The 27,131-nt window shown below is 45.9% G+C and overlaps 1 protein-coding gene across 1 annotated transcript in view; it reads left to right on the top strand.

Annotated features, from left to right (window-relative positions):
- Positions 1-27,131, top strand: part of sh3pxd2aa (SH3 and PX domains 2Aa) — a 135,751-nt gene that overhangs the window by 30,929 nt on the left and 77,691 nt on the right. The window contains exons 4-6 of the mRNA XM_078413262.1: positions 5,413-5,489; positions 7,538-7,629; positions 26,028-26,054. Of these exons, the coding sequence (XP_078269388.1) occupies positions 5,413-5,489; positions 7,538-7,629; positions 26,028-26,054 (196 nt within the window). The remainder of the gene's footprint in view (positions 1-5,412; positions 5,490-7,537; positions 7,630-26,027; positions 26,055-27,131) is intronic.

The raw sequence follows: 27,131 nt of genomic DNA, 5'->3' as shown, positions 1-27,131 counted from the left end.
ACCAAGCCAATTGTTGTGTAAAAATACTCTAACTTGTCGAATGTTTATTCATTTCTGGCAATTTCTGAGAGTTAGTGAAGGATGCCAGGAGGAAGGATCTTTTAATGGTGGGAGTGACAGACAAAGCTTGCTGAACTGAAATGTTATGAATGGATCTGTGAGAGTCAACATCTTCTCAGGAAATGAATTGGGAAGAGCTGGGGAGAGTAGAGTTAGAAGCAAGCTGAATAAGTGAATGCAGGAGGGGAATGCTGTGTTATGTCTGTTTTCTGGAGGGATGCTGAGCTCAGCTGTCTTAGAATGAAAATTCCTGTTAATAGTCTTCAATGTGACTTGGGTACAGTTCTGTCATCAGACTTTAAAAGTCTCCTAGCCAGTCCAGTGCCTCTGCTGAAGTGCACATTTTCCTCCAGACTTGCAGATGCAGGAATCTGCAACAAAACATAGAATGCTGAAAGAATTTAGTGAGTCAAATAACCTGTGGAAGCAAAAAGTTGCCGTTTGGTTTGAAACCCTGCATCGAGACTTCCTTTTGTCTATACAGATACTGCTTGACTGGCCGAGTTTGTCTGGTGTTCTGTTTTTTTGTTTCTCCAAATGCTGCCTTGAAACTTGTATTGTGGACTGTTTGTTATTACCTTCCTCATGGTTTGAACAACTTCCACATTTGCAAAACACAGTGCTGAAAGAACTCAGCAGGTCAGACAATATCTGTGTAGGGAATGGGTAGGCCTCCCCGTTGGATTGCAACCTTGTCGTGGTCGGGGAGCTTGTGTGTCTCAGTGACCCCTAGAGCTATGCCAGCGGGAGATTCGTCTCCTGTTAGGGTTCCCCATGCTGGACAGGTTGAAGGGTAGAGACGAGACGAAGAGCGATCCACTGGTCCTCCAGGTTGGGGGTTGAGCACAGCGCTAACAACCCCGCCTCGTAAAATGAATATGTTACGGAAACAACAACTGAAGGAATCAACACTACAGGGCGTGACGGACTTCCAGGGCTATCGACAGACGCTAGGAGGAAATGAACACTATGGATTTGACCTGGGGTAGTGTCCAGAAACTAGCCCAGAACAGACAGGAGTGGAGAACCTTCGTTGTTGCCCTACATGTCAGGAGGCATAATGGGCAGTAAGTATGTAAGTAAGAATGGGTAGGCAATGTTTCAGGTTGGGACCAATCAGGCTGAAGAAGGGACCCAAAGCATTGCTTGTCCATGCGCTGAGTTCCTCCAGAACTTTGTGTTTTGCTCGATTTGAACATCTGGGAGGAAAGAGAGCCAGAAGAGTGCAGGGGTGGGACAAAGCCTGGCAAGTAATCGGTGGATATATGCGAGGAGGGATTTTGTTAGCCAGATGGTCCCTCGGATATCAGATTAAGTCATTCTGTCTCGCCCTGAGAGAGATTCTGTTCCACTCATGGTCCTCCCCTGCCTTCTCTGCCACCTAAAACTAATTTGTTTTCTCTATCGGTTCTGATGCCATGCCATCGACCTGAAACCTTAACCAGCTCTTTCCACGGGTGCTGTCTGACTTGTTGATTGTTTCCAGCACATTTGTTATTCCCAAAAAATAGGCTTCCAGGTCTGGGGTGAATTTGGCAGTGCTTAGTTCCCTTCGTTGGCTTTTCTCTGCTAAATTTTAATTTGGAGGATGTGGACAGTCACTGGTTAAACTGTATATTGCTCTAGCTGAATAGCATGCAAAGCTTTTGTGAATTTGGTATCAGGAGGCAAGATAGATTGAAAAGGAAATGTGTCATTCTTGTACAGAAGAACGTTGGGGAAGCAGATGGTGAGTTTGAGACAATCTGGTGGTGTAATGGTGATTGTTGTTGATAATAACTTTTTCCTTCCAGATTTAATCACCTGAAATTTAATTCTCAATTTCTGTGGTAAGATTTAAACACTCTGATTCTGAGGTAACCAACCACAACATTACTTTACCCTGTCTTTATCCAGTGATTAGTTGCTATTTTTGGTTTGCTGTTAGTATCTTCCACTATAAGGACAGATACCAAAGATTTGTAAGCATCCTTGTTATTTTGTTCCCCGTTATTAACTCCATTGTTGTGGCTGCCAAGGGACCAACATTTATATTTGGTACATTCTGCCTTTTTGCATTCAGAAGCTTTGACAGTCAAGTTTTAATATTTCTTCCCAGTTCATGTTTCATTTACTTTCCCTTGCTCTCTATAACATTATCTTTGTTTTTTTTTCCTATTCTGAGGCCAGTTACAAGTCTTCATTCTTGTCTTTACTTTAATAAATAAATGGGTGAATGGATGAATCACGTTCTCTTTTAAGGCTTTTGTCCGCGATGTATTTGATAATTACATCATATTTTGATTTGGGGTTGCTGCTTATGCATCACATTAATTTTAATTCAATTCCCCAATTGATCATTCTCACCTCTTGTATTTGGATGGCAGAGTGGTGCAGCAGTTGATGCTGCTGCCTCTAAACTCCAGGAACTGGTGATCAATCCTGACCTTTGCTGCCGTCTATAGAAAGTGTGCCTGTTAATGAGTGACTTGCCCCTGATGCATCTGTTTCCTCTACTTCCTGAAGATATGCTAGTTGGTCGCTTAACTGGTTACTATTAACTGCTCCAAATGTAAGGTAGGTAGTAGGAATATAGGGGCAGAGTTGATGGGGCATAAATGATAGAATGTCTGTATTCTGCCTGGTCATCTGTGACCAGTGGTGTTGTGTAAGGATCAGTGTTAGGACCGCTGTGACATAGATGACTTGCACAAAAATTTAGATGGCTGGTTAATAGGTTTGCAGACAGTTCAAAGATTGATGGAGTTGTGGACGTGAAAAGGTTGTCAAAGGAAACGGTGCATTATAGATTAGTTATAGGTATGGCGGAGAAATGACAGATGGAGCTTAATTCCGTGAGGTGTTGCACTTTGAGGCAGCATGAAGCGTAGATGAAGTCCATGGAAGAGAGGTTGGTTTGTGTGATGGTCTGGGCTACGTCCATAATTCTGCAATATCTTGCGGTCTTGGATGGAGCTGATCCGAAATCATGCTGTGATGCACCCTGATAAAATGCTTTTTATGGGGCATCTGCAGAGGTTGGTGTGGTTTGTTAAAGACATGCTGCACTTCCTAAGCCTTCTAAGGAAGTAGAGGCATTGCTGTGCTTTCTGGGCCACTGACGCAAGCTGACATTTCTCCGTCAGTATTTGGTAAGTATTATTTATCTTTGGCCTTTAGCTCCATAAGACATATATAACATATAACATATAACAACTACAGCATGGAAACAGGCCTGTCCGGCCCTACCAGTCCACGCCGACCATTCTCCCTGACCTAGTCTCATCTACCTGCACTCAGACCATAACCCTCCAATCCCCTCCTATCCATATACCTATCCAATTTACTCTTAAATAATAAAATCGAGCCAGCCTCCACCACTTCCACCGGAAGCCCATTCCATACAGCCACAACCCTCTGAGTAAAGAAGTTCCCCCTCATGTTACCCCTAAACCTTTGTCCCTCAATTCTGAAGCTATGTCCCCTTGTTGGAATCTTCCCCACTCTCAAAGGGAAAAGCCTACCCACGTCAACTCTGTCCGTCCCTCTCATAATTTAAAAAACCTCTATCAAGTCCCCCCTCAACCTTCTACGCTCCAAAGAATAAAGACCCAACCTGTTCAACCTCTCTCTGTAGCCTAAGTGCTGAAACCCAGGCAACATTCTAGTAAATCTCCTCTGTACCCTCTCCATTTTGTCGACATCCTTCCTATAATTTGGCGACCAGAACTGCACACCATACTCCAGATTCGGCCTCACCAATGCCCTGTACAATTTCAACATTACATCCCAACTTCTATACTCGATGCTCTGATTTATAAAGGCAAGCATACCAAACGCCTTCTTCACCACCCTATCCACTTGAGATTCCACCTTCAGGGAACAATGCACAGTTATTCCCAGATCCCTCTGTTCCACTGCATTCCTCAATTCCCTACCATTTACCCTGTACGTCCTATTTTGATTTGTCCTACCAAAATGCAGCACCTCACACTTATCAGCATTAAACTCCATCTGCCATCCCACCCTTCCAAAAGGCCCAAGTCTCTCTGTAGACTTTGAAAATCTACCTCACTATCAACTACTCCACCTATCTTAGTATCATCTGCATATTTACTAATCCAATTTGCCACACCATCATCCAGATCATTAATGTAAATGACAAACAACAGTGGACCCAACACAGATCCTTGGAGCACTCCACTAGACACTGGCCTCCAACCTGACATACAATTGTCAACCGTTACCCTCTGGTATCTCCCATTCAGCCATTGTTGAATCCATCTTGCAACCTCACTATTAATACCCAACGATTTAACCTTCTTAATCAACCTTCCATGTGGAACCTTGTCAAATGCCTTACTGAAGTCCATATTGGGGTAGAATTCGGCCATTCAGCCCATCGAGTCTGCTCTGCCATTCAATCATGGCTGATCTATTTTTCCTTCGCAACCCCATTCTCCTGTCTTCTCCCTGTAATCTTTGATGCTCTTCTTAATCAAGAATCTACCAATCTCTGCTTTAAAAATAACCAGTGGCCTTCACAGAGGTCTTTGGAAATGAATTCCACAGATTCACCATTCTAAAGGTACATTCATTTATTGTGAGGCTGTGCCCTCTGATTCTAGGCTCTCCCGTTACTGGAAATGTCCTTTCCACGTCCACTCTATTTATGCCTTGTCTTGCAGGTTTCAGTGAGATACCTCCTTCCTTACCCCCCCCCCCATCATCCCTAATAGCATCCTCATCAACAGTCCTCTTCAAAACCAGCAAATTCGTCCTCATATGGGCACAAAACTGCTTACATTGTGGTTTGGTGATACTCTTGGCTGCCAGAGCTATGCCATCGGTTGGACCTTTGTTGTCCTTGTTAATATAACAGTGGCATGTACCAGAGGATACTGTACATTCTATGCAGTGCTGTAAATGAACAGAACTCTGAAAGACTTCAATGGGTCAAGCAGTATCCATGAAGGCAAAATGTGTGAATCATTATTTTGAGGCAAGATTTTGCTGTTCATCAGGATGCTGTACATTACTCCAGTGTTTTATTTTACCTGGCAGTGTTTTATCTTTGAGAATAATGCCACATGTTACTTTGATAATTGACTGGATGTTGAGATACTTTTGAAAAACACAGCAAAAGGCCAAATCCTTTATTCTTGAACATTTTCTATATACTTTTGAACAGATTGGAGATTTTCTACTTTAGTTTGAAACTTTTCTTCTCAAACTGGTGTTTTGACATGGACATGCAGATGTTGAAAAGTATTACTGAATGTTAGCTAAAGCAAGATTTATAATTCTGTTTCTTCAGAGTATGTTGAGTTTAATTTGTTGACATGATGGGCATTTATTTGCTTTGAACTGCAGGAAAAATTCTTTTTAGAAGAAGCCATGTGAGAGATGTAGCCATGAAGAGACTGAGACCCATTGATGAATATTGCAGGGTAAGAAAATAATGCACACCTGCATTTGCAAGTTTTGTAATGTTAAAATATTATTTTCTTGCAGTTTGAGTTAATGATGGCATTGTGACCTTCAGGCCCACCTCCGTATTTCTGGCTATTTGCATGTCCCTATGGGACCCTATTATTCTGAAAAGGAGCTAAAATAATACAAGCTTTAAAACTAATAGGTGCTTAATCATGGAGCAGAACCTGAAGCTACTTTGATTCATGATTAGATTTGAATTGTACACACGTGCAGGATCGATCTACTCGGGTTAAGGAAAGGAAAGGAAAGCTGTATCATCTGACAACATTCATCACTGTCTGCCACTCCTTCAATTTTGGTGTTATCAGCAAACTTGCTCACCAGCCCATGTACATTTATGTTTAGTTTCATCAGGGCCAGTCACTTTCTGCAAGCTCACTGTCAGTAAGGCCAATCTGACATCTGCAACTGTGATCATGGGTACAATTACACTCGAGGCTCAGGGTTGGTAACGTCATTCTGCTAACTTTCTGTTCAAAATGAGCATAGAATGTGTTGTGTTCCAGGTGGAATGCATTGTTGCTAGCGATTCTGCCCGACTTTACTTTGAAACCCATTATAGCAGGCAAGCTTGGTTCAATTGACAGGTATTTGTGTGGTGACTTCAGCTTAGTCTGGGGTATTGTCTCTTGCCACACCTGATGACTATATAAAGCTAATACCTAGATTTTCTAAAATTTAATGTGGTGACTTGAACTCTGTGCAGTACTCCCTCGGTTGTCTAACCATTCTTTTTACTCTGTAGGGAAGAACTGCAGACGCTGATTTAAAATGCTGGACTAACTCAACGGGACAGGCAGCATCTCTGGAGGGAAGGAATGGGCGACGTTTCGGGTCAAGACCCTTCTTCAGACTGATCAGTCTGAAGAAGTGTCTCGACCCGAAATGTCGCCCATTCCTTCCCTTCAGAGATGCTGCCTGTCCCGCTGAGTTACTCCAGCAATTTGTGTCGACCATTCTTTAACTCTAATGGGTCAGTTATTGCAATTGCAGTAGTGATTGTCGTAATTCAAGTTAGAGATAAATGCAGATGAATGAGATAAAGCACAGAACACATCAAATGTGACATTGAACAGTAGTTAAATTGAACAGTAATTAACATTGGACAGAAGTTAAAGTAAGAAGTATTGTACATTCTTGGTTTTTCCACTGATTGTCAATGAATGAAGAGAGGGCTGCATTGTCTGTGTGTCTAAGATTGACCTAGGTTCACCATGGTGCAGAAAGTCTCCTTACTGTCTTTTGTGTAAAAACAGTGCTACACTATCTGGAATGAATGCAAGACAGATACAGGTTAATGATTGAGGAGAGTTAATCAGAGAAGAGCGCCACCAAGTTTCTTAACAAGCAGAGCATTGAGAAGTCATTTGGAGTTGTGCCTCAATATTTCTGTACTCCATATTGTTGGTATTAGCACAAATAATTCAGTTTGGTTCACATTACATCATTTTACAACTATAAATGATGTGGTGTAAATTGAAGCAGCATTTTTTGTTGTTGCCTAATACTGAAAGTCATATTTTGGGTTGGATTTGAAGGCTCAAGGAAAGTTGCTAGAATTATTTTGGGGATGTGGAAAAACTGGAGAAACTAGTTATTCTCCTATGAACAGAAGTTGCAAGGGTATTTTGAAGTATTTTTGGATATGGACAAGATAGCGAGTAATTAATTATTTTGGCAGAGGGATTGAGTGGACAGAATGAAGAGGGCAGAAAAATAAGTGTGGGGAGGAAACGTCTTTACAAAGCGAATGGTTCCTGGCAATTGTAGAGACAAATCCAATTTAAACAACCAAGGGGGAAATGAAATAATTTACAGGTCAGTGAGAGGGTGGGAGATTGGGACGATCCGGATTGTTCTTGCACAGAGCCGCTAAGCAGTTGAGGGGCCAAATTGCCTATTCTACGCTCAAAACATACTGTAATGAAGTGAATCTTATTGTGACTGTACAAAAGTACATTGTTCATATGCATTGAATAACTCTTTATTTGATCCACTCTAGGCTTTGGTGCGACTGCCACCTATGATCTCACAGTGTGGGGAAGTGCTCCAGTTTTTTGAACCTCGTCCTGAGGATTTGAATCCACCTAAGGAGTAAGTACAGAATAGAATTCCTGATCCTGTAGAGCCTGATGTACAAACGCATATGGCAGGAATGTACAGGAAAATATCTTGCACAATAAGTGGGGAGGTAAGCAGGATGTAGAGATTCGTATAGATAGCTTCAGAAGAGGAAAGATTGGAGGAGGCCCAACTTGAGCATAATGCTGGTCTGGTTGGGCTCAGCACATTGATACAATCACGAAGAAACTGCACCAATGACTACTTCCTGAGAAGATTGGGGAGATTTGGTATGTCAACAAATACTCTCTCAAACTTCTACAGGTGTATAGTAGAGAGCATATTGCCTGGTTGCATCACAGCCCGGTTCAGCAACTCAAATGACTAGGAATGAAGGGGATTGCAAAAAGTGAACACTGCCCAGTCGATCGCAGGTACTGATCTCTCCACCATCGAAGGTATCTACAAGAGTCGCTGCCTCAAAAAGGCAGCCAGCATGCATCATCAGAGACCCATGCTACCCTGGCCCATTCTCATTTCACTCCTGCTATTGGAAGGAAGGTATACGAGCTTAAACACTAATGTCCAGGCTCAGGAGCAACTTCTTCCCTACAACCATCAGGCTATTAAATACGAAGGTAGGCACAAAATGCTGGAGTAACTCAGCGGGACAGGCAGCATCTCTGGAGAAAAGGAATGGCTGATGTTTCGGGTCGAGACCCTTCTTCCGACTGATGTCGGGGGAGTGGGCAGGACAAAGATAGAATGTAGTCGGAGACAGTAAGACTGGTGGGAGAACTGGGAAGGAGGAGGAAGATGGAGAGAGGGGGAAAGCAAGGGCTATTTGTAGTTCGAGAAGTCAATGTTCATAACGCTGGGGTGTAAGCTACCTAAGCAAAATATGAGGTGCTGTCCCTCCAATTTGCACTGGGCCTCACTCTGACAATGGAGGAGGCCAAGGACAGGAAGGTCAGATTGGGAATGGGAGGGGGAGTTAAAGTGCTGAGCAACTTTATCAGGTCGGTTAAGGCGGACCGAGTGGAGGTGTTCAGCGAAATGATCACTGAGCCTGCACTTGGTCTCGCCAATAATGTAGCATTAAATACTACAACTGCCAAATAAGCTCCAAACTACATGGACTTGGGAGCATTATTTTTGTCTTTGCACTACTATTGTTTGTTTATTTGTTTGTTTTTATATATACTAATTTATACTGAATCAGTATATACTGAACTTGTTGTTAATCATGGGTGCTGCTGCAAGTAAGAATTTAATTGTTCCGTTTTGGAACATATGACATTAAAATACTCTTGATGACCATTTCAAGCATGAGAAAGTTTGAGCACCTATTCTTTATATTCAATGGCTTTATCGTTGCCTGGGTTCCACCCTTACCATCCAGTAGTTATCATCCAGGGGTTATTCAGGAAATGCAACCAGACCAGCCTCAAAAATCCATGGGCTGTAGAAGCTGAGCAGAGGCTGGGTTTCCTGCAGTGAATGATACCCCTTCTGACTGCTCAAGACCTTCTTCATGTAAGGCAAATGTCAAGAGTGGAACACACTCCATTTTTATGAATAGGTTCAGCACAACATTACTTAAGCATCTTCAGTAAACATTATTATTGAATAAATTAAAAAGTAAAAATAAGAACACTGATACACTGCAATTCCGGGGTGTATTTAACAACTGCAGCAACTCATCAGTGTTTCTTCAATGACATTTATCAGAGAAAAATGCCATGACTTATACTGGAATCACAGAATAGTTCTAACATCATAGAAGGCCATTTGGTCTGCTGAATTTGTACTGACTATATAAGATCGGCCCAGCCAGTTCATCTCCCCTTAACGCTGCAATGTTTACTTATCAAGTACTAATTCAGATCTCCATTGAATGCTACAATTGAATCTGCTTTTACTGCTCTCCCAAAAATAATTTCCTCAGTGGGTGTAGGTCTCCTGTGGCTGCAGCGGAACGTGCCTGGGGAGGTGGCGGGGAGGTTGGGTGGGGAGGGCTGACCATATCAAAGGCAGAGAGCGTGAAGTCTATGGAAAACAAAAAGAGGTTGGAACAGGAAAATGTGAAGGTTAAAAGTGGCTGATGTGATGGGGTGAAAGGTGAGGAACAAAGGAATCTCTCCATCTGGAGGGAGGGGAAGCAGGAGCAGAACTGTAGGACATGGAGACGTACAGGCCCTTTGGCCCTTTGCCCTATCTACACTAGACCCACCTGCTTGCGTTTGGCTCATATCCCTCAAAACCTACCTTATCCATGAACCTGTCTAAATATTTCTTAAACGTTGTGATACTATCTACCTCAACTACAATACAATATATCTTTATTGTCATTGTACAGGGGAAATGCGCCTTCCATACGATGCAATAAATTAATGAGCTAATCAGTATAAATTTAGACAACCCAGTGAAACAAAATTAGAAACAGTTTTAAAACAGAATAAAGTTCAAGTAGGTCTGTGCCGGTTCACTGTGCGATGTGACCATCCGGCTCAGCAAGACAGATTCATAGCAGCTATGGGCCTGGGGATGAAGCTGTTCCTGAGTCTGGAGGTGCGGGCGTAGAAAGGCCTTGTAGCGTCTGCCCGATGGTAGAATTTCGAACAGACTATTGCAGGGGTGTGAGGAGTCTTTGTGAATGCTGGTGGCTTTTCTGAGGCATCGTGTTGTTAAAGTTCGATTCTAATAGACAGACAACAATACCATAAAGTGGTAAAACATTAGAGTCTTTATTACGCCAGCGGGAGTGGGAGAGCTGCAACTAGTATGCTCGCATACTAGCAGCCACTCGAAGACCCCACTCACTTACAGAGTGTTTCAGCAACCTTTTTATGCACCAAATACAATGGGTTTTTAGAAGTGATAACAGAACCAGACACCCCAGACAGGTGGTCTTGCAAGAGGATGGGAGTTCAATGAATCATCACCCACTATCATTGGCCATTGTCCGAGGTTAACAATTGAGTGTGGCGGATCAGGCCATTCCTTGGGTCAGCCCCCTCGTTACGTGACGGACAGGCGAAAGGGGTTAAAAGCCAGACCAAGGGAAGGCGTATCTTATCCCTAGGAGAACTACGCTGTGGGCAGGAGCTCACAGCCTAATAAAAGAATCTTACTAAACACTGCCTGGCGTCTTGCCTTTTCTCTGGCCTCCGCCAGGCCACTACATTGGTGACCTCGACGGACATCACACGTAGTGATGTCAAACGATAATGTGCAACCCGGTCCTGCCGCCCTCGTGCAACCCGGTCCTGCCGACCTCGAGGCCGTCTCCCTCAAACTCCCGACCCTGTGGACCGAAGAGCCTGAGGTCTGGTTTCAGCAGGCAGAGGCACAGTTTGCTGTGCGAGGAGTAACCGTCGACTTGACGAAGTACTTTTATGTCGTCGGCGCCCTGGACCAGGCGACAGCAAGGCGAGTAAAGCCTTACCTTAATGACCCCCCCGCGGATGACAAATATAAGGGCCTTAAAGAACTCCTTATCAGGAGGTTCGGCCTCAGCGACGCCGAGAGGGCAACTCGCGTTATGAGCCAGGGGGGGGCTCGGGGACCGACGGCCGTCGGCCCTCCTGGAGGACATGCTCGCCCTTATGGGCAACCACCCGCCCTGTTTCTTATTCAAGCAGGCCTACCTGCGGCAGCTCCCGGTCGACCTCCGTTCTCAGCTCGCTGAGGACCCCTTCACCGACACGCAGCGGCTGGGCGAGCGCGCTGATCAAATCTGGATGTCCCGTCGGGAGGACCTGGAAGCCCTAGCCGTCTTTTCCGCGGCGTGGGAAGGCCAACAGCAAGCTGGGGCCGCCGTCGACCCCGTTTCAGGGCGACCCCCGCGGCGAAATCCGGCCGCCATCGGGCACCCCGGTGCCGGCACGCCCTTCTCGCACGGCCCGCCGACAATTCAGCCAGACGCCACCAGAGGTCGCTGGTGGTCGGCCCAAGCAGCACCACCTCCAATACCGCTGGAGACCACCGGAGGTCGCTGGTGGGCATCCCAGTCTGCACCACCACCGGACACCAGCAAAAGCGGCTGGTGCTATTATCACCGTCGTTGGGGACCGAACGCCAAGCAATGTCGCCTACCCTGTGCCTTTCCGGGAAACGCAAGGGCCGGCCGTCAGTGATCCCTTCGGCGGCCGGCCAGATCCATCGTGTGTTCGCCCGGGATCGCCGCACCGGGGGTCGGTTCCTCGTCGACACTGGAGCAGAGGTGAGCGTCCTACCTCCTTCCACCGCCGATATCCATACGGGCAAACGCGGCCCCCTCCTCACTACGGCGAACGGTAGCCCCATCAACACTTACGGGGTCTGCCACCTCGCCCTTAACTTCGGCGACAGCTGGTTCACGTGGCGGTTCATCATTGCTGATGTTTCCCAGCCGCTGCTGGGCGCCGACTTCCTGCGGGCGCATTCCATGCTCGTGGATGTCAGGCGGCAGCGCCTGGTGCACTCCAGCACGCTGAGGCCGGTCTCCCCCAACGTCGGACACCTGTCGTCCGTGGATGCGACGTACGCGCGCATCCTGGCGGACTTCCCGGACATTGTGGAAACCCACTTCTCCTCCTCCGCTCCCAAGCACGGGGTGCAACATCACATCCCCACCACCGGGCCACCCGTGCACGCCCGAGCGCGGCGTCTCGCTCCAGACAAACTCCGTCTAGCTCGAGAGGAGTTTCGTCAGATGGAGTCAATGGGCATCGTGCGCCCTTCCGATAGCCCGTGGGCGTCACCACTCCACTTGGTCCCCAAGGCGGACGGGGGTTGGCGACCGTGCGGGGACTATCGGCGCTTAAATGACACGACCGTTCCCGACAGGTACCCGGTTCCGCACATCCAGGACTTTAATGCCCACCTGGCCGGAGCATCCGTGTTCTCCAAGGTGGACCTTGTGCGTGGATATAATCAAATCCCGGTCCACCCCGATGACATCCCCAAGACTGCCATCATCACCCCGTTCGGCCTATTCGAGTTCCTACGGATGCCGTTCGGGTTGAAGAACGCCGCACAGGCCTTCCAACGGCTTATGGACTGTGTGTGCCGTGGCCTGGAATTCGTCTTTGTGTACTTGGACGACGTACTCGTGGCCAGCCGCTCGAAGCAGGAGCACTGCACCCACCTCCGCCAGCTGTGTAAACGCCTCAGCGAGTACGGGTTGTCAATCAATACTTCCAAGTGCCGTTTTGGGGTGACGGCCATCGATTTCCTCGGCCATCGGGTGACCCCACAAGGGGTGGTACCTCTTCCGGACAGGGTCGAAGCTGTCCGCCGTTTCCCCCGACCGACCACTGTCAAGGGCCTGCAGGAATTCGTTGGGATGGTCTCGTTCTATCACCGCTTCCTGCCGTCGGTGGCCAGAACTATGCGCCCACTCTTCCACCTCATGGCTGGTCGCCGCAAGGAGGTCGAGTGGGACGACGAAGCAGGAGCGGCCTTTGAGCAGGCTAAGGAGGCCCTAGCCAGGGCCACGATGCTCGTCCATCCTAAGGAGGATGCCCCAACTGCCCTGACCGTGGACACTTCTGAGGTGGCGGTCGGTGCGGTGCTAGAGCAGCACATCGACGGGTGTTGGCGGCCACTCGCCTTCTTTAGCAGGCACCTCAGCGGGGCCCAACGGCATTACAGCGCGTTCGACCGGGAGCTCCTCGCCCTCTACCTCGCGGTACGCCACTTTCGGTACTTCCTAGAGGGGAGACCCTTCACCGCGTTCACAGACCACAAGCCACTCACCTTTGCGTTCGCCAAGGTTTCGGATCCGTGGTCTGCGCGGCAACAGAGACAATTGGCTTATGTGTCGGAATACACCACCTCAATTCGGTTCGTGGAGGGAAAAAACAACAGGGTGGCCGACGCCCTGTCCAGACCCGCGATCCACGCCGTCCTACAAATGGCCGGGGGGATCGACTATTCCGCCCTAGCAGCCGCACAGCTGGGGGACGAGGAGATGGCCGCCTATCGTACAGCCGTGTCCGGCCTGCAGCTGGAGGACATTGTCTGTGGCCCCGGGGATACAACACTGTTGTGCGACACCTCCACTGGCCTGCCTCGGCCCATCGTCCCTGTCGTCTGGCGTCGCAGGGTATTCGAGGTGCTCCACGGGCTGTCTCACCCCTCCATTCGGGCGACGGTGGCCCTTGTATCCTCCCGTTTCATGTGGCACGGGCTGCGTAAGCAGGTCGCACACTGGGCACGCACCTGCATCCCGTGCCAAACTTCAAAAATCCAGCGACACGTGCGTGCGCCTCTGCAAGAGTTTCGTGTCCCTCGGCAGCGCTTCGACCACATTCATGTGGACATCGTGGGGCCGCTGCCGCCGTCCCGGGGCATGACCCACCTCTTCACTGTGGTAGATCGCTTCACGCGGTGGCCGGAGGCCATTCCGCTGGCAGACACCTCGACGGCCACCTGCGCGCGGGCCTTGGCGGCGCACTGGATCGCCCGGTTCGGGGTGCCACTGGACATTACATCCGACCGGGGGCCACAGTTCACTTCGGAACTGTGGTCGGCCATGGCAAGACTCTTGGGCGTCAGCCTACACCACACTACGGCGTACCATCCACAGTCGAACGGGTTGGTGGAACGCTTTCACCGCCAGCTGAAAGCTGCCCTGAAGGCTCGGCTCACGGGCCCAGACTGGGTGGACGCCCTGCCGTGGGTTTTGCTGGGGATCCGCACCGCACCCAAGGAGGACTTGGCCTCCTCCTCCGCCGAGTTGGTGTACGGGGCCCCCTTGACGGTTCCCGGGGAGTTCATCCCACCAGCGCAGGGTCGAGTGGAGCAGCCTTCTGACGCCCTGCAACGTCTTCGGCAGACGGTGGGCAGGCTGGCACCTGTGCCCACGTCACGTCATGGGACATTCCAGCCACACGTCCCTGCCGCTCTGGAGGACTGCCAGTTTGTGTTCCTGCGCAGGGACGCACACCGATCACTTCTCCAGCGGCCGTACGAGGGCCCCTTCCGGGTCCTGCAACACGGCTCGGCCACATTCGTTCTGGACATGGGGGGTCGCAGAGAGACTGTTTCGGTCGCACGGCTGAAGCCGGCACACGTGGACATTGATCGGCCGGTGCCGGTTGCACAGCCCCGCCCGCGCGGTCGCCCCCCGTCCAAGCTACCCCCTCCAGTGTCGGCTACGACCCCTCCACCTGTCGGTCAGTCGCCGGTCCCTGCGCCGGTCATGGTGCGCACCCGGGCTGGTCGCCTCGTGCGCCCTCCTGTCCGTTTTGTACCTCCGGTTCTTGGGGGGGGTCCTGTGGCGGATCAGGCCACTCCTTGGGTCAGCCCCCTCGTTACGTGACGGACAGGCGAAAGGGGTTAAAAGCCAGACCAAGGGAAGGCGTATCTTATCCCTAGGAGAACTACGCTGTGGGCAGGAGCTCACAGCCTAATAAAAGAATCTTACTAAACACTGCCTGGCGTCTTGCCTTTTCTTGCCTTTTCTCTGGCCTCCGCCAGGCCACTATATTAACATAAACACTATAACACATAAACACATCTTCCTGGGGCTCAACCTTGTGGTAATTGTTTAAGAGGCTCAAGTCTACTCGGTGCTCTTCTGTATCCGTATCCTGTCCTGTGTAAGATTACAACACCCCTTCTGCAATCTCAAGCCAGCATCTACACAGAGGTAGACTTGCCGGCATCTGAGGTATGCATTTTAATTTCGTGACAGTTCATCTTCATGTAGCATTTGGTCACATACACCTTAACCCTTAAATCCTCTTTTCTCCTTTACAGTGTGTTGTAGATGCCCTCCAAGGCTGGTAGCTGTGTTCCGATAGTATTCTGAGCTCTATGGACTACCCGCTGAAGAGCTCTCCTCTCTGCCTCCGTGCAGCTGAGATACCACACAGGGATGCCATGTGTTAGGATGCTCTCTATGGTGCAGCGGTAGAAGGTCGTCAGCAGCTGTTGGGGCAGACCAGACTTTTTCAGTGTTCTCAGGTAGAACAGTCGTTGCTGCGCCTTCTTGACCAGCGCAGCAGTGTTATTGGACCATGTGAGATCCTCCGAAATGTGAGTGCCCAGAAACTTGAAGCTGGACACTCTCTTCACACTGTCCCCATTGATGTAGATCGGAGCGTATTCCCCTTGTGCGATCTACGGAAGTTGACGATCAGCTCCTTGGTCTTGGAGGTGTTTAGGGACAGGTTGTTATCTGAGCACCTCTGGGAGCTAGTTCCATACACCCACCAGCCTCGGTGTTAAAAAAAACCCCCATATTTACCCCTCTGGTTCCCAACTTCTGCACAATACTCTGAGGTCCCATGTACTGATAGCCTTTTTGACCACCCGATGTACCTGTGATACCCCTTTCACGGAACTATGTACCTGCACTCCTAGATCCCTCTGCCTTACAATACTCTCCAGACTCGCCCCCTCCCCTGACATCAGTCTGAAGAAAGGTCTTGACCCGAAACGTCACCCATTCCTTCTCTCCTGAGAAGTTGCCTGACTCGCTGAGTTACTCCAGCATTTTGTGTCTACCTTTGATTTAAACCAGCATCTGCAGTTTTTTTTCCTACTCTCCAGACCGCTCCCATTCATTGTTGTAGGTTCTGCCCTTGTTAGATTCCCCAAATATGACACATTACATTTCTCTGTATTAAATTCCATCAACTATTACTCAGCCCACCCGCCCAAGTGATCAAGGTCCAACTCAATTATTAACAACCATATTCACTTTCTACAATGGCACCTACTTTAGTGTCATCTGCAAACTTGCTAATCATGCCTTGTTTGTTCCCATTCAAATCATTGATATAGATGACAAACAGTAATGAGCTCAGCACCGAACCCTGAAGCACACCACTAGTCACAGACCTCCAGAAGCCAATTTTCTATCCACTCAGCTATCTCTCCTTGGATCCCATGCGATCTAATCTTCCAGAGCAGTTTACCATGCGGAAGCTTGCCAAATGTCAGGGTAGCTGTGGGTGTTGATGGGTTTTGTCATGGATGTCAGTTGATAGTGTGTGATCGAGACAAAGAGATCGCGAAATGAGAGAAAGGTGTTAGAGATAGTCCAAGTGAATTTGAGGGATGGTGGAAATGAGTGGTAAAGTTAACTAAATCAGCAAGTTCTCCAAGGGTGCAGGAAGCAGCTTCAATACAGTCGTTGATGTAGCACCCTCTGTTGTTCAAATCTGCCTCTGTCAGATGAGGTACTGCCCTCTACTGGTATAATCTTTATATAGCTCAAATTGTAGGTTGCATACACAACTGGGTCAAGCACCTGTGTTTCTGTTGGTAGAAAATGCAGTTAGTAAATTAACATCATGAACGTTTGTGATTTTGGCATGGAAAGAAGAGTTTAATTCAGTCCAGATTAAGTTATTGGCCGCATCTTTCCGTAATGTTAAAATCTTTTTCGAAACTTGATCCATACCTGGTGGTTTTCAAGAAGTCTGTATATTCTAATTATCAGATGTACTTTAATGTAGTTCTTCAACACGGATATCAGCTTTGTACTGAATTATAGTAAAAGGCAGATGGTCGTTTTATTTGAGTGAGAGGACTTTGCTGCTGTGATTTGAGAACCGCTGTTGGAGGCGTAAATGCAGATTGCTGTAAATGAATTCTATGTTTAATAGCAGTTATAATTTCTGATACTGAATACAGCTGGTTTGCATATGTGAGAGGACGCTTGATGCATGTCTGGCATTAGTCCCATTTCATACATATCTTTTCATTACCTGCTCTGTGCACATAACTATTTTGTGTGTTACGAGCATAGCACCGGTTTTTACATGAATTTCAACCACATAAAAACAATAAGCTAAGATTTCTGTGGAAACTTTGTTTGTGTGCACTATCTGGGTTGGAAGGTAGCTGCATTAAGATAATGGTGTTTGAAATGAAACATTCTGAACAAGTCCTCGGAGGCTCTTGTAGTCAAAGCTGAGCTGGGTGTTGCTGTTGGTAATGGTTCAAGAAGTTTAGGAAGAATGTAACTGTAATTTACAGAAGGGCAGTTGATTGGTGAGAGGGTGGGAAAGTGAATTGAGATTTGGATAGGAAAAAGCAAGAAGGTGGGGGTGTTGGGTGGAGGCATAGGTGGGGTAAGCTTGTGAGAGCTAGTGAAATGATCTTCTGTGGATAAGTTAGGTGAAAAGGACCTTCCCAAAGAATGGACTGCACCCATGGCAAGAATATGATAAGCAATAGGACTGAACAGAGAAGGCAAAGTGTACTTGATCCTGGTGAGCTTACTGGCAGTTTTCCCTCTGCTCAATCCAACACTGCAGTGAGAATGTGGAGCATTCAGCACTCGCCTACAGGTTGGTGTAATGTGTTTGTTTTTGAGAGAGAGGGATACCAACTGGTAGGACCCCACTCTCATACTTTATTTGTATTTGATTTTGGCAGTGGGAGCAATATGGAAGAGTGCTGAGGAGCAATGGGAAATGGAATGGATGAAGGTGTGAATTATCTTTTTGTACTATGCTTGCTCTTCTCAGAAATAGCTAGTTGACGGATCGACTATTTCACAGAAAAGGGGTATGGTATGCTCGCCTTCATTGGTCAGTTCATTGATTACATGAGTCAAAAGGTCATGATGCAGCTTTATAGCACTTTGGTCATCCACATGTAAGTATTGTTTGCTGTTCTGGTTGCCCCATTACAGGAATAATGTGAACGCTTTGGAGAGGGTGCAGAAGAGTTTTGCCAGAATAGAAATTAGAGGGCTGATCCAATCTTTCTGGGGAGCAATGGGAAATGGAAAGGATGAAGGTGTGAAGTATCTGTTCGTACTATGCTTGCACTTCTTATAAATACTAGTTGGTGGATCCACTATTTCATAGATGGGGTATGGTATGCTTCTGTGGGGTAGGGTATGGAACAAGGAAAGATTGGACCAGCTTAGATCTTTGGAGGCTGAGTGGGCAACCTGATGTAAATCTTTGAAATTGAGAGGTACTGATAGGTGGTCGGAACCTTTTCTCAGGGTGAAAATGTCAAAGACTTTAGATCAGGGGGGAAAGTATAAAGAAGATGTGCAGGGAAAGTCTTTTTTTACACGGATTTGAGAGCACATGGAACACACTGCCTGTGGGTGGTAATCAAAACAGATATGATAGGCCTATGGTTGTGGAAGGAATGGAGGGAGTTAGATGAAGTGCAGGAAGAACAAATTAGTTTAACTTGGCAACATGTTCATCACAGACATTGTGGGCCGAAGAGCCTGGTCCTGTACTCCATTATTCTATTAGATAAACGGGGGAATGGTTGATCTCTGTATTTTACATCTGCTAGTCTCTATTCCCTGTGTTCTATTGTGTACGCTCTCACTTTAATTGATTCCATTTGCTCATTGACCACATAACCTTGTTTATGCAGTTGCCCTGGTTTTAGCCAAGGATCTTTAACCTGTAGCAGGGACTTGGGAGTGCTGGTGCAGGATTGCCGAAAAGGTTAATTGCAGGTTGAGGTGGTAGTACGGAAGGCAGATGCAATGTTAGCATTCATTTCGAGAGGTCTAGAATAAACATAGCACAAAAAGTAAGGAAATTTGTGTTTGGTAGATTATTTCTTTATTGTAACAATGCTTCTTGGCAATAAATCTTATACCGTTGGAAAGCCTGTTTATTCCCCTTTTAAATGGTGCCACATTTGTAAGGAACATGCATTTGTGGGATGAGCAGCAGAGCTGAGTATATGGGTTGCGCCCATGAAAAATTTGCCAAATCTTCTCTGCCAATGCCAAACAGCTTATTCTGCTGTTGCTATTGACTCTTGTTTTGAGCTTCTGGTACCACCAGGTGCTGACAATCAGGTGCCTGATTGGCAGCATCTGTGAGCATGGGCCCTGCTACAGTGGTCAGTAGGTGTCTGCTCCAAGAATCGGCATGCCACGTTTGACTGATCTGGATAGGGCCCGTGCGATAGGGCAACTTCAAGCTGGTGTTCCGCAAAACCAAGTTGCGGCATTATTTGGAGTGAGCCCTAGTACCATCTCCAAAGTGAAGGCCAAGTTCCATATAACGGGGGATGTCAGAGACAGGCCGCAAAGTGGGCGTCCCAAGAAGACGACACCCGAAGAAGACCGTTTCCTCACCCTGTCAGCACTTAGGAACTGTAGACTGTCTTCTACAGATTTGCAGTCAAGGTTTGCAGGACGATATGGCCGACGGCTCTCTGCCCAGACAATTCGGAACAGACTGCACGCAGCCGATCTCCGGTCTCAAAGGGCTGCCAGGAGGCCTGCCATGACTGCCCTTCACCGTCAGGCCCGTTTGCGCTGGTGTCGGCAACACGTGCACTGGAACCTGAACATGTGGAGGAACGTTATGTTCAGCGATGAGTCCAGATTCTGCCTGCGGCAGTTGGATCATAGGATCAAAGTGTGGAGAAGACGCGGAGAACGTTATGCTGATTGCTGCACCGATAGAGTAACATCTTTTGGTGGAGGCAGTGTGATGGTGTGGGGCGGCATCTCCCTCACTGGAAAAACGAGGCTTGTCATCATTGGAGGCAATCTCAATGCAGAGAGATATTGAGATGAGATTCTGCAACCAGTGGCAATCCCATATCTCCACAGTCTGGGACCGAACTTTATCCTCCAAGATGACAATGCTCGCCCCCACAGAGCAGGGTTTCTCAGAGACTACCTCCAGAATTTGGGAGTGGAGAGGATGAAATGGCCTGCCAGCAGTCCTGACCTCAACCCCATTGAACACTTGTGGGATCAGCTTGGGCGTGCCGTTCGTGCCAGAGTGACCAACACAACCACGTTGGCTGACATACGACAAATGCTGGTTGAAGAATGGGATGCCATCCCACAACAGTGTGTGACCAGGCTGGTGACCAGCATGAGGAGGAGGTGCCAGGCTGTTGTGGCTGTGTATGGTTCTTCCACATGCTACTGAGGCTCCTGTTTATTAAATGAATAAATTGTTAAATTGCCAATATGTCTTGTTTCTTCAGACTTCAATCATCCAATCCACCAAACAACACCGAACAAGAGTCAATGGCAGAATAAGCTGTTTGGCATTGGCAGAGAAGATTTGGCAGATTTTTCATGGGCGCAACCCACATACTCAGCTCTGCTGCTCATCCCACAAATGCATGTTCCTTACAAATGTGGCACCATTTAAAAGGGAAATAAACAGGCTTTCCAACGGTATAAGATTTATTGCCAAGAAGCATTGTTACAACAAAGAAATAAGCTATCAAACACAAATTTCCTTACTTTTTGTGCTATGTTTATAAAAGAAAGGATGTAATGCTGTAGCTTTATAAGGCACGGGCAAGGCCACATTTGGAATAGTGTGAGCAGTTTTGGGCCCCATATCTGAGGAAGGATGTGCTGGCGTTGGAGAGGGTCCAGAGGAGGTTTACGAGAATTATCCCAGGAATGATTGGGTTAACATATGAGAAGCGTTTGATTACTCTGGGCATGTACTTGCTGGAGCCTAGAAGGATGAGGGGGGATCGTATAGAAACTTACCGAGTAATGAAAGGCCTAGATAGAGTGAATGTGGAGAGGATGTTTCCAACCGTGGGAGAGTCTTGCACCAGAGGGCACAGCCATAGAATAAAAGGACATGCCTTTAGCATGGAGATGAGGAGGAATTCCCTTAGCCAGAGGTATTGAATCTGTGGAATTCATTGCCCCAGACTGTTGTGGAGGCCAAGTCATTAGGTAGTTTTAAAAGTGTTTGACAGGTTCTTGATTATTAAGAACGTCAACAGGTACAGGGACAAAGCAAAAGAACGGAATTGAGAGGAGAAAATAGATCAGCCATGATCAAATGGCAGAGCAGACTTAATTGGCCGAATGGCCTAACTCTACAATGTCTTATGAACTCTGTTTCTCTTCCCATAGATGTGGCCAGACCTGTTGATTATTTCCAGTATTTGCTTCTTTTATTTCAGATTTCCAAATACTTCAGTTTATTTTGATTTTCATAATTTGCTAAAATTTGCACAGATCTAAAGAGAACAATATGTTGAAGCTGGGATAGTTGGTCGTTGACATGAAACATAAATGTTTTCCAGTCTCCATGGCTGTAGTCTAACTTGCAAACAATTCCTGTTTTTAATTAAGGAATTATATAGTTTGTCTTGCCTGCAAATGGAAGATTTGCACCATAATTTCCCTTCATTTAAAAAAAATGAAACTGTCAGATGGAGGAAATGGGATGAGCAGCTGATAATATAAAGTATGTGTTGTGTGTGCATCTGTCAGACTGTAGCCATGATCAGCAGTACATCAGTGACACTTGCCTGGTTATGTTGCCTTTTTAAGCGTACATACTGCCACCCAGTGCTAATGTTTGTAGTCTATTTCATCCCATGCTGGTGGTGATTTAAACCATTGCAATAAGAGATAGGCATTCAACTTATCAATTATGTTTATATAAATTTGAGAGGCGTAGATTGTCAGAACCTTTTTCTTAGTGTGAAAATGTCCAACACTAGAGGGCATAGCTATAAGGTGAGAGGGGATGTTTACTGGAGATGTGCGGGGCAATTTTTTTTTAACACAGTGGTGGGGGCCTGGGACACATTGCCGGGGTGGTGGTGGAGGCAAATATGATAGTGGTGTTTAAGAGCCTTTTAGATAGGTACATGGAAGTGCAGGGAAATAGACCATGTACAGGCAGATGAGATTGGTTTAACTTTGCATCATGTTCAGCACAAACATTGTGGCCCGATGGACCTGTTCCTGTGCTCTACTGTTCTATGTTCTAATACACTCCAATCCAGAAAACCTCTGGGTGTTTCTTGTCTGCATCCCATCGAAGCCTTCCACATATTTCTTATTTCTTGGCGACCAGAACAGCACACAATATTCCAAATATGGCTCAAATAAAGTTTGACATGACTTGCCAACTTTTATACTCAATAGCTTCACCGATAAAGCCAAGCACACCCTACTCTACTTTTACCACCCTATCCACATGCATTGCCATTTTTATAGAGCTATGGATTTGCACCCCATCGTTTTGTGCATCAATGCTCCCAAGGGTTTTGCCATTTACAGTATGTAGACATTCTCATGTTATGTAAAGTTCTATTCCTGGGATAGACACAAAATGCTGGAGTAACTCAGCGGGACAGGCAGCATCTCTGGAGAGAAGGAATGAGTGATGTTTCAGGTCGGGACCCTTCGTCGATCCAAAATGTCACCATTCCTTCTTTCCAGAGATGCTGCCTGTCCCGCTGGGTTACTCCAGTATTTTGTGTCTACTTTCGATGTTAACCAGCATCTGCAGTTCCTTCCTACACATACTCAATTCCTGGGAACTATCACTAAATAGATTTTGCCATGACAGAAACATCCATTTTCTGCAACCACCCTTATCGTATTGTTTTACAAACACGTGCTACAATTCTCTAATTTCATTAAATAGTCACCCTAATACCACATTAACACTAAAGGACTATATATTCTACCCAGTCATTGATGAATACAAATAAACATTATTAATATCGAGACATGAGACTGCAGATGCTGGAATGTGGAACACAAACCAATCTGTGGAGGGAATGGACAGATTCCCCTGCATTTATCCCATTTGTAAATTGGATGTAGTTTAATCTGTTGAATCTGCTAGTATGGTCATACTGTACCTTTTGTTTGCAATGATTTTTCAGATAAAGCTGGCATGTGTGATGTAAGAAAGGTCAGCCACAGAGAAATGTAGTTTGTCAGATCTGCTAGTTTCCCTTTTGTGTCATCTAGTTGTTTGTTCATGGGCCAAGTTTGATATCTGGCTTGCATTATCTCTGCTTCGATCATATTCCTCCCTTAATGATCTTTTCACCAATGGAGACGATAATGAACTGGACATTGTCTGGTGAGAGGGAAGAATGAGGAGTAACTTTGACTGACTGCCATCAGGAAGGAAATACTTTACCCGTTGAAAATGTTGTACTTTTTCCGATATCAAAACAAAGTTCTTGACTGCTTTATATAATTTCACTGAGGTGCCTATAGGAAGAAACAACAATTCAGAAATCTGTGATCTTTCAATGTTCATGAAATTCGAAAATAAAAAAATCGAATTCTTCTTTTGCTTGCAAGAAAACAGGAGCAGATGTATACCACCTCAAGCCTGCCTGTCATTCAATATAATCAAGTCTGATCTACCGGAGGCCTCAACTACCCCTCTCTGCCATTTTTCCACAGCAATTAGTTCCACTATCTTTCAAGAATTTATCAACCTCCACTTGTATATTCCTAATAATCTGACCTCCATGTTTTGGGGCAGAGAATTCCAAAAGAAGATTAGTAAGAGTGTCTGGGGTTAGGGGGCGAAGGCAGGAGAATGGGTTTGAGAGGGAAAGAGATCAGGCGGTGTAGACTTGATGGGCTGAATTGCCTAATTCTGAGCTCATGAGCTATGAAGAAATTTCTAAATACCTTGATTTTAAATGACTGGAGCCGTATCTTGAAACTATATCTCCTTGATCTTCTTTCCTACTGGTGTTGAACTCCAGGTGTGGCCTCATCAGTATTTTGTTGTAAGAAAACTTCCCAATTTCTAAATTCCAACCTCACTGCTATAAAAGCCAATGTTCTTCTCCTAACTACTTGTTGCACCTGCTTGATAACTCTTTTGTGATTCATACACATAAATATCTAGATCCCTCATTAATATAAATAGTAAGTAATTGAGAACTGATTATCTAGGATTTTCACTAATTACATCCTTACAACCTAAAAAACACATTTATTCCTACTCTCTTTTTATGTGATAGGATTTCTTGAATATTGTAAAGTGCAAGTTATCGGTCAGTTGCAGAGAATTGTGGGCACAGCCCAGACCATTACACAAACCAACCTCCCTTCAATTAACTCCATTTACACTTCACGCTGCCTTGGCAAGGCCACCAGCTTAAGGACGAGTCTCACTTCTGCCACTTCTTCTCCTCTCCCATCAGGCACAAGGTATAGAAGGGTGAAAACACACCTGTTCAGATTCAGGGTCAGTTTCTTCCGTTATCAGGCAACTGAACCATTCTATCACCTAGAGAGCGATCCTGAGCTACTATTTACGTCATTGGGAGACCCTCGGGCTATTTTTAATTGGACTTTTCTGGACTTTATCTTGCACTGAATTATTCCCTTTATCACGTATCTATACGCTGTGGATGGCTCAATTATAATCACGTATAGCCTTTCCGCTGACTGGTCGGCATGCATCAAAAGCTTTTCACTGTACCTTGGTACGCGTGATAAATAAATGAAACTAAGCTAAATTTAGCCTTAAGTGATATCACTACAAAATTCTCAGGGCAACAAAATTTAAGGCAGAGACAGATAAATTCTTGATTAGTACAGATGTCGGAGGTTATGGGGAGAAGGCAGGTGAATGCGGTTGGGAGGGTGAGATAGATCAACCATGATTGAATGGCAGAGTAGGCTTGATGAACCTTATGACTCTTGAGAAGATATTTCACATTCAGCAGCTAGAGTTGAGGTTGATGTTGTGTTTAATAAAAAGAGCCAGAGTGACTTGAGGAAATTATTTTATGCATCCAGTGGTTAGGGTCCGGATTGGACTGTTGGGTGTGGCAGTGAGGGTGAGGGACTGAAGTGTAACTGGGTATCATCGTTTGCCAGTGCTATTTACAGACTGAGGAAACTTGTTATATGAGGAAACATGTGCCTCTCGCTAATGGTTGTTACTAAAATGCCTGAGCGTTCACATTGATTTTTAGGCTCTGAATAAAGCTCTGTCTTTTTGGAGTACCACATACTGAGAACAGAGAGCTTTTTTCTGACTCGAGTGAGCAGATAATAGGAGGTCAGTGCCATTACAATTCTTTAGCTTTGGGCCACGAAATTCTGGAGCCAGTCAGCTAGCAGCTCCATCACAATGGGGCCCATTCTCCTTGGCAGTAGATGCAAAACTGTTTTCAAGAGATTGACAATTAAACAATTTGTTCCATCCTTTTTTGATTTGAATTGATGCCTTGTATATCCTGTCTGAACTTTAAGATGCGTTTTCATATTTCAACTCTTGTAATCAGAGGTCTCTCTTACTGTCACACACTTTGAGGAGATTTCATCTCTGAGTGATCTTCATTGACAGGAATGTAAAGCTGTGCTACTATGAGAAAATCAGATCATGTCACCATGAAGGCTGCAGATTTTTAATACAGCCTCAATGTGTTTTGAACCTTACTAAATATGTTTTAGTCATTTGTAATCTGAGGAATTTACTGGGAAGGCACACAAGCCCCTTTAAACAGTAGATGGTATGATCTTAAGTCAGATCACATGATTCTGCAACAACTGTTGGAGATTTTTTTTCCTCTTGCTTGCTGTTCTGGTTGTGCTGCAGTCAGGCACCCTCAATGATGAATAAGGAAAGAAAATGGATGTAGCTGTAGGTACATACTTAGACCTCCCCTCACTCAGAGGTTCCACTAATCATGTCTCTGTGCTGCTGTTTGTTTTACAGAGATTGTGGAGGGATGAGGAAAAAATCAGGTAAGCATTGTTTTTTTTCATTTTGTTCTCTAAAGAATATGTTTTCTGGACTGTACAAAGGAAGTCGCTAATAATAGAAGAATGTCCACACTGCTGAGCAGCTGACTCCAAACAGTAGGTGGTAGCAGCTGGTGATTTACTAGTTGATTTACACTCTGTACTTAATTGGAGAATTTGATTAAATTTTATTTGTGCATCTTAACATCACTGAAATTCAATCTTCATGACCGTACCTTAAAAAAAAAACCTCTCAGAACAAAACTGGCGCTATTTACAATCCGGGGGTCGTGTGGCTGTCATGCTTCCAAACCAAGCTCGTGTGCAGTTAACTGCCTTGTTCTTTCGTATTTACAGACTGACCAAAATTGGATATGTGCTTCAATCTACTCCTTTGGATAAATGTTGCTAAGATTCTGCTGAGCAGTGAATGGATGTTTTACTGTTTATGCCTATTTTATTAATCGGGCTGGTTGAATGCTAAAAATAACCTTTATTGCCTTCAGGCATCAAATGCTGCCCATCTCAGTGATAGTGAATGCCGGACGATCCTCCCACTTCAAGCTGCTCCATTTTGGAACACCAATTGAAAATTTAGAAGCTTTGGTTTATAAATTGTTGATCTTGAGCTCCCTCAGTGTTTGGGTGCACTGATGGTGTATCTGCCACTTTCAGTAAAGATTATTGCAGTAAGGTGACCATATTATGGTAATTTAGGAGACACCAAAAATGTGTGGTCACCAGGTGAATTCTTAATGATATTGCCATAAAATAGCTATATTCCTAACTAATGTGAAAGAAAAATAATATCTTTATGGGGATGGGATGAGGCAGAAATGATACAGGTGAGTGGGATTTGAGGAACTCCCCTTTTCCTGTCTCCTTTTCCCATCTCTCTCTCTCTCTCTCCCTGACCCTGTCTTCCTCTCCCCCTCTCCATTTTTCCCGCCTCCCCCTCCACACTATTTCCCCCCCCTCCTCAACTGGGATTAGTTAGATGGGCCATCTTGATTGGCATTGGCAAGTTGGGTTGAAGGGCCTGTTTCAATATTTTATGACGATGATCCCATCACTGTAT

This window comes from Rhinoraja longicauda, chromosome 16 (assembly GCF_053455715.1).
Source record: "Rhinoraja longicauda isolate Sanriku21f chromosome 16, sRhiLon1.1, whole genome shotgun sequence".
In the NCBI taxonomy this organism is placed as follows: domain Eukaryota; kingdom Metazoa; phylum Chordata; class Chondrichthyes; order Rajiformes; family Arhynchobatidae; genus Rhinoraja; species Rhinoraja longicauda.
Note: the sequence above shows the minus strand (reverse complement) of the source record. Positions and strands in the feature narration are given on the sequence as shown.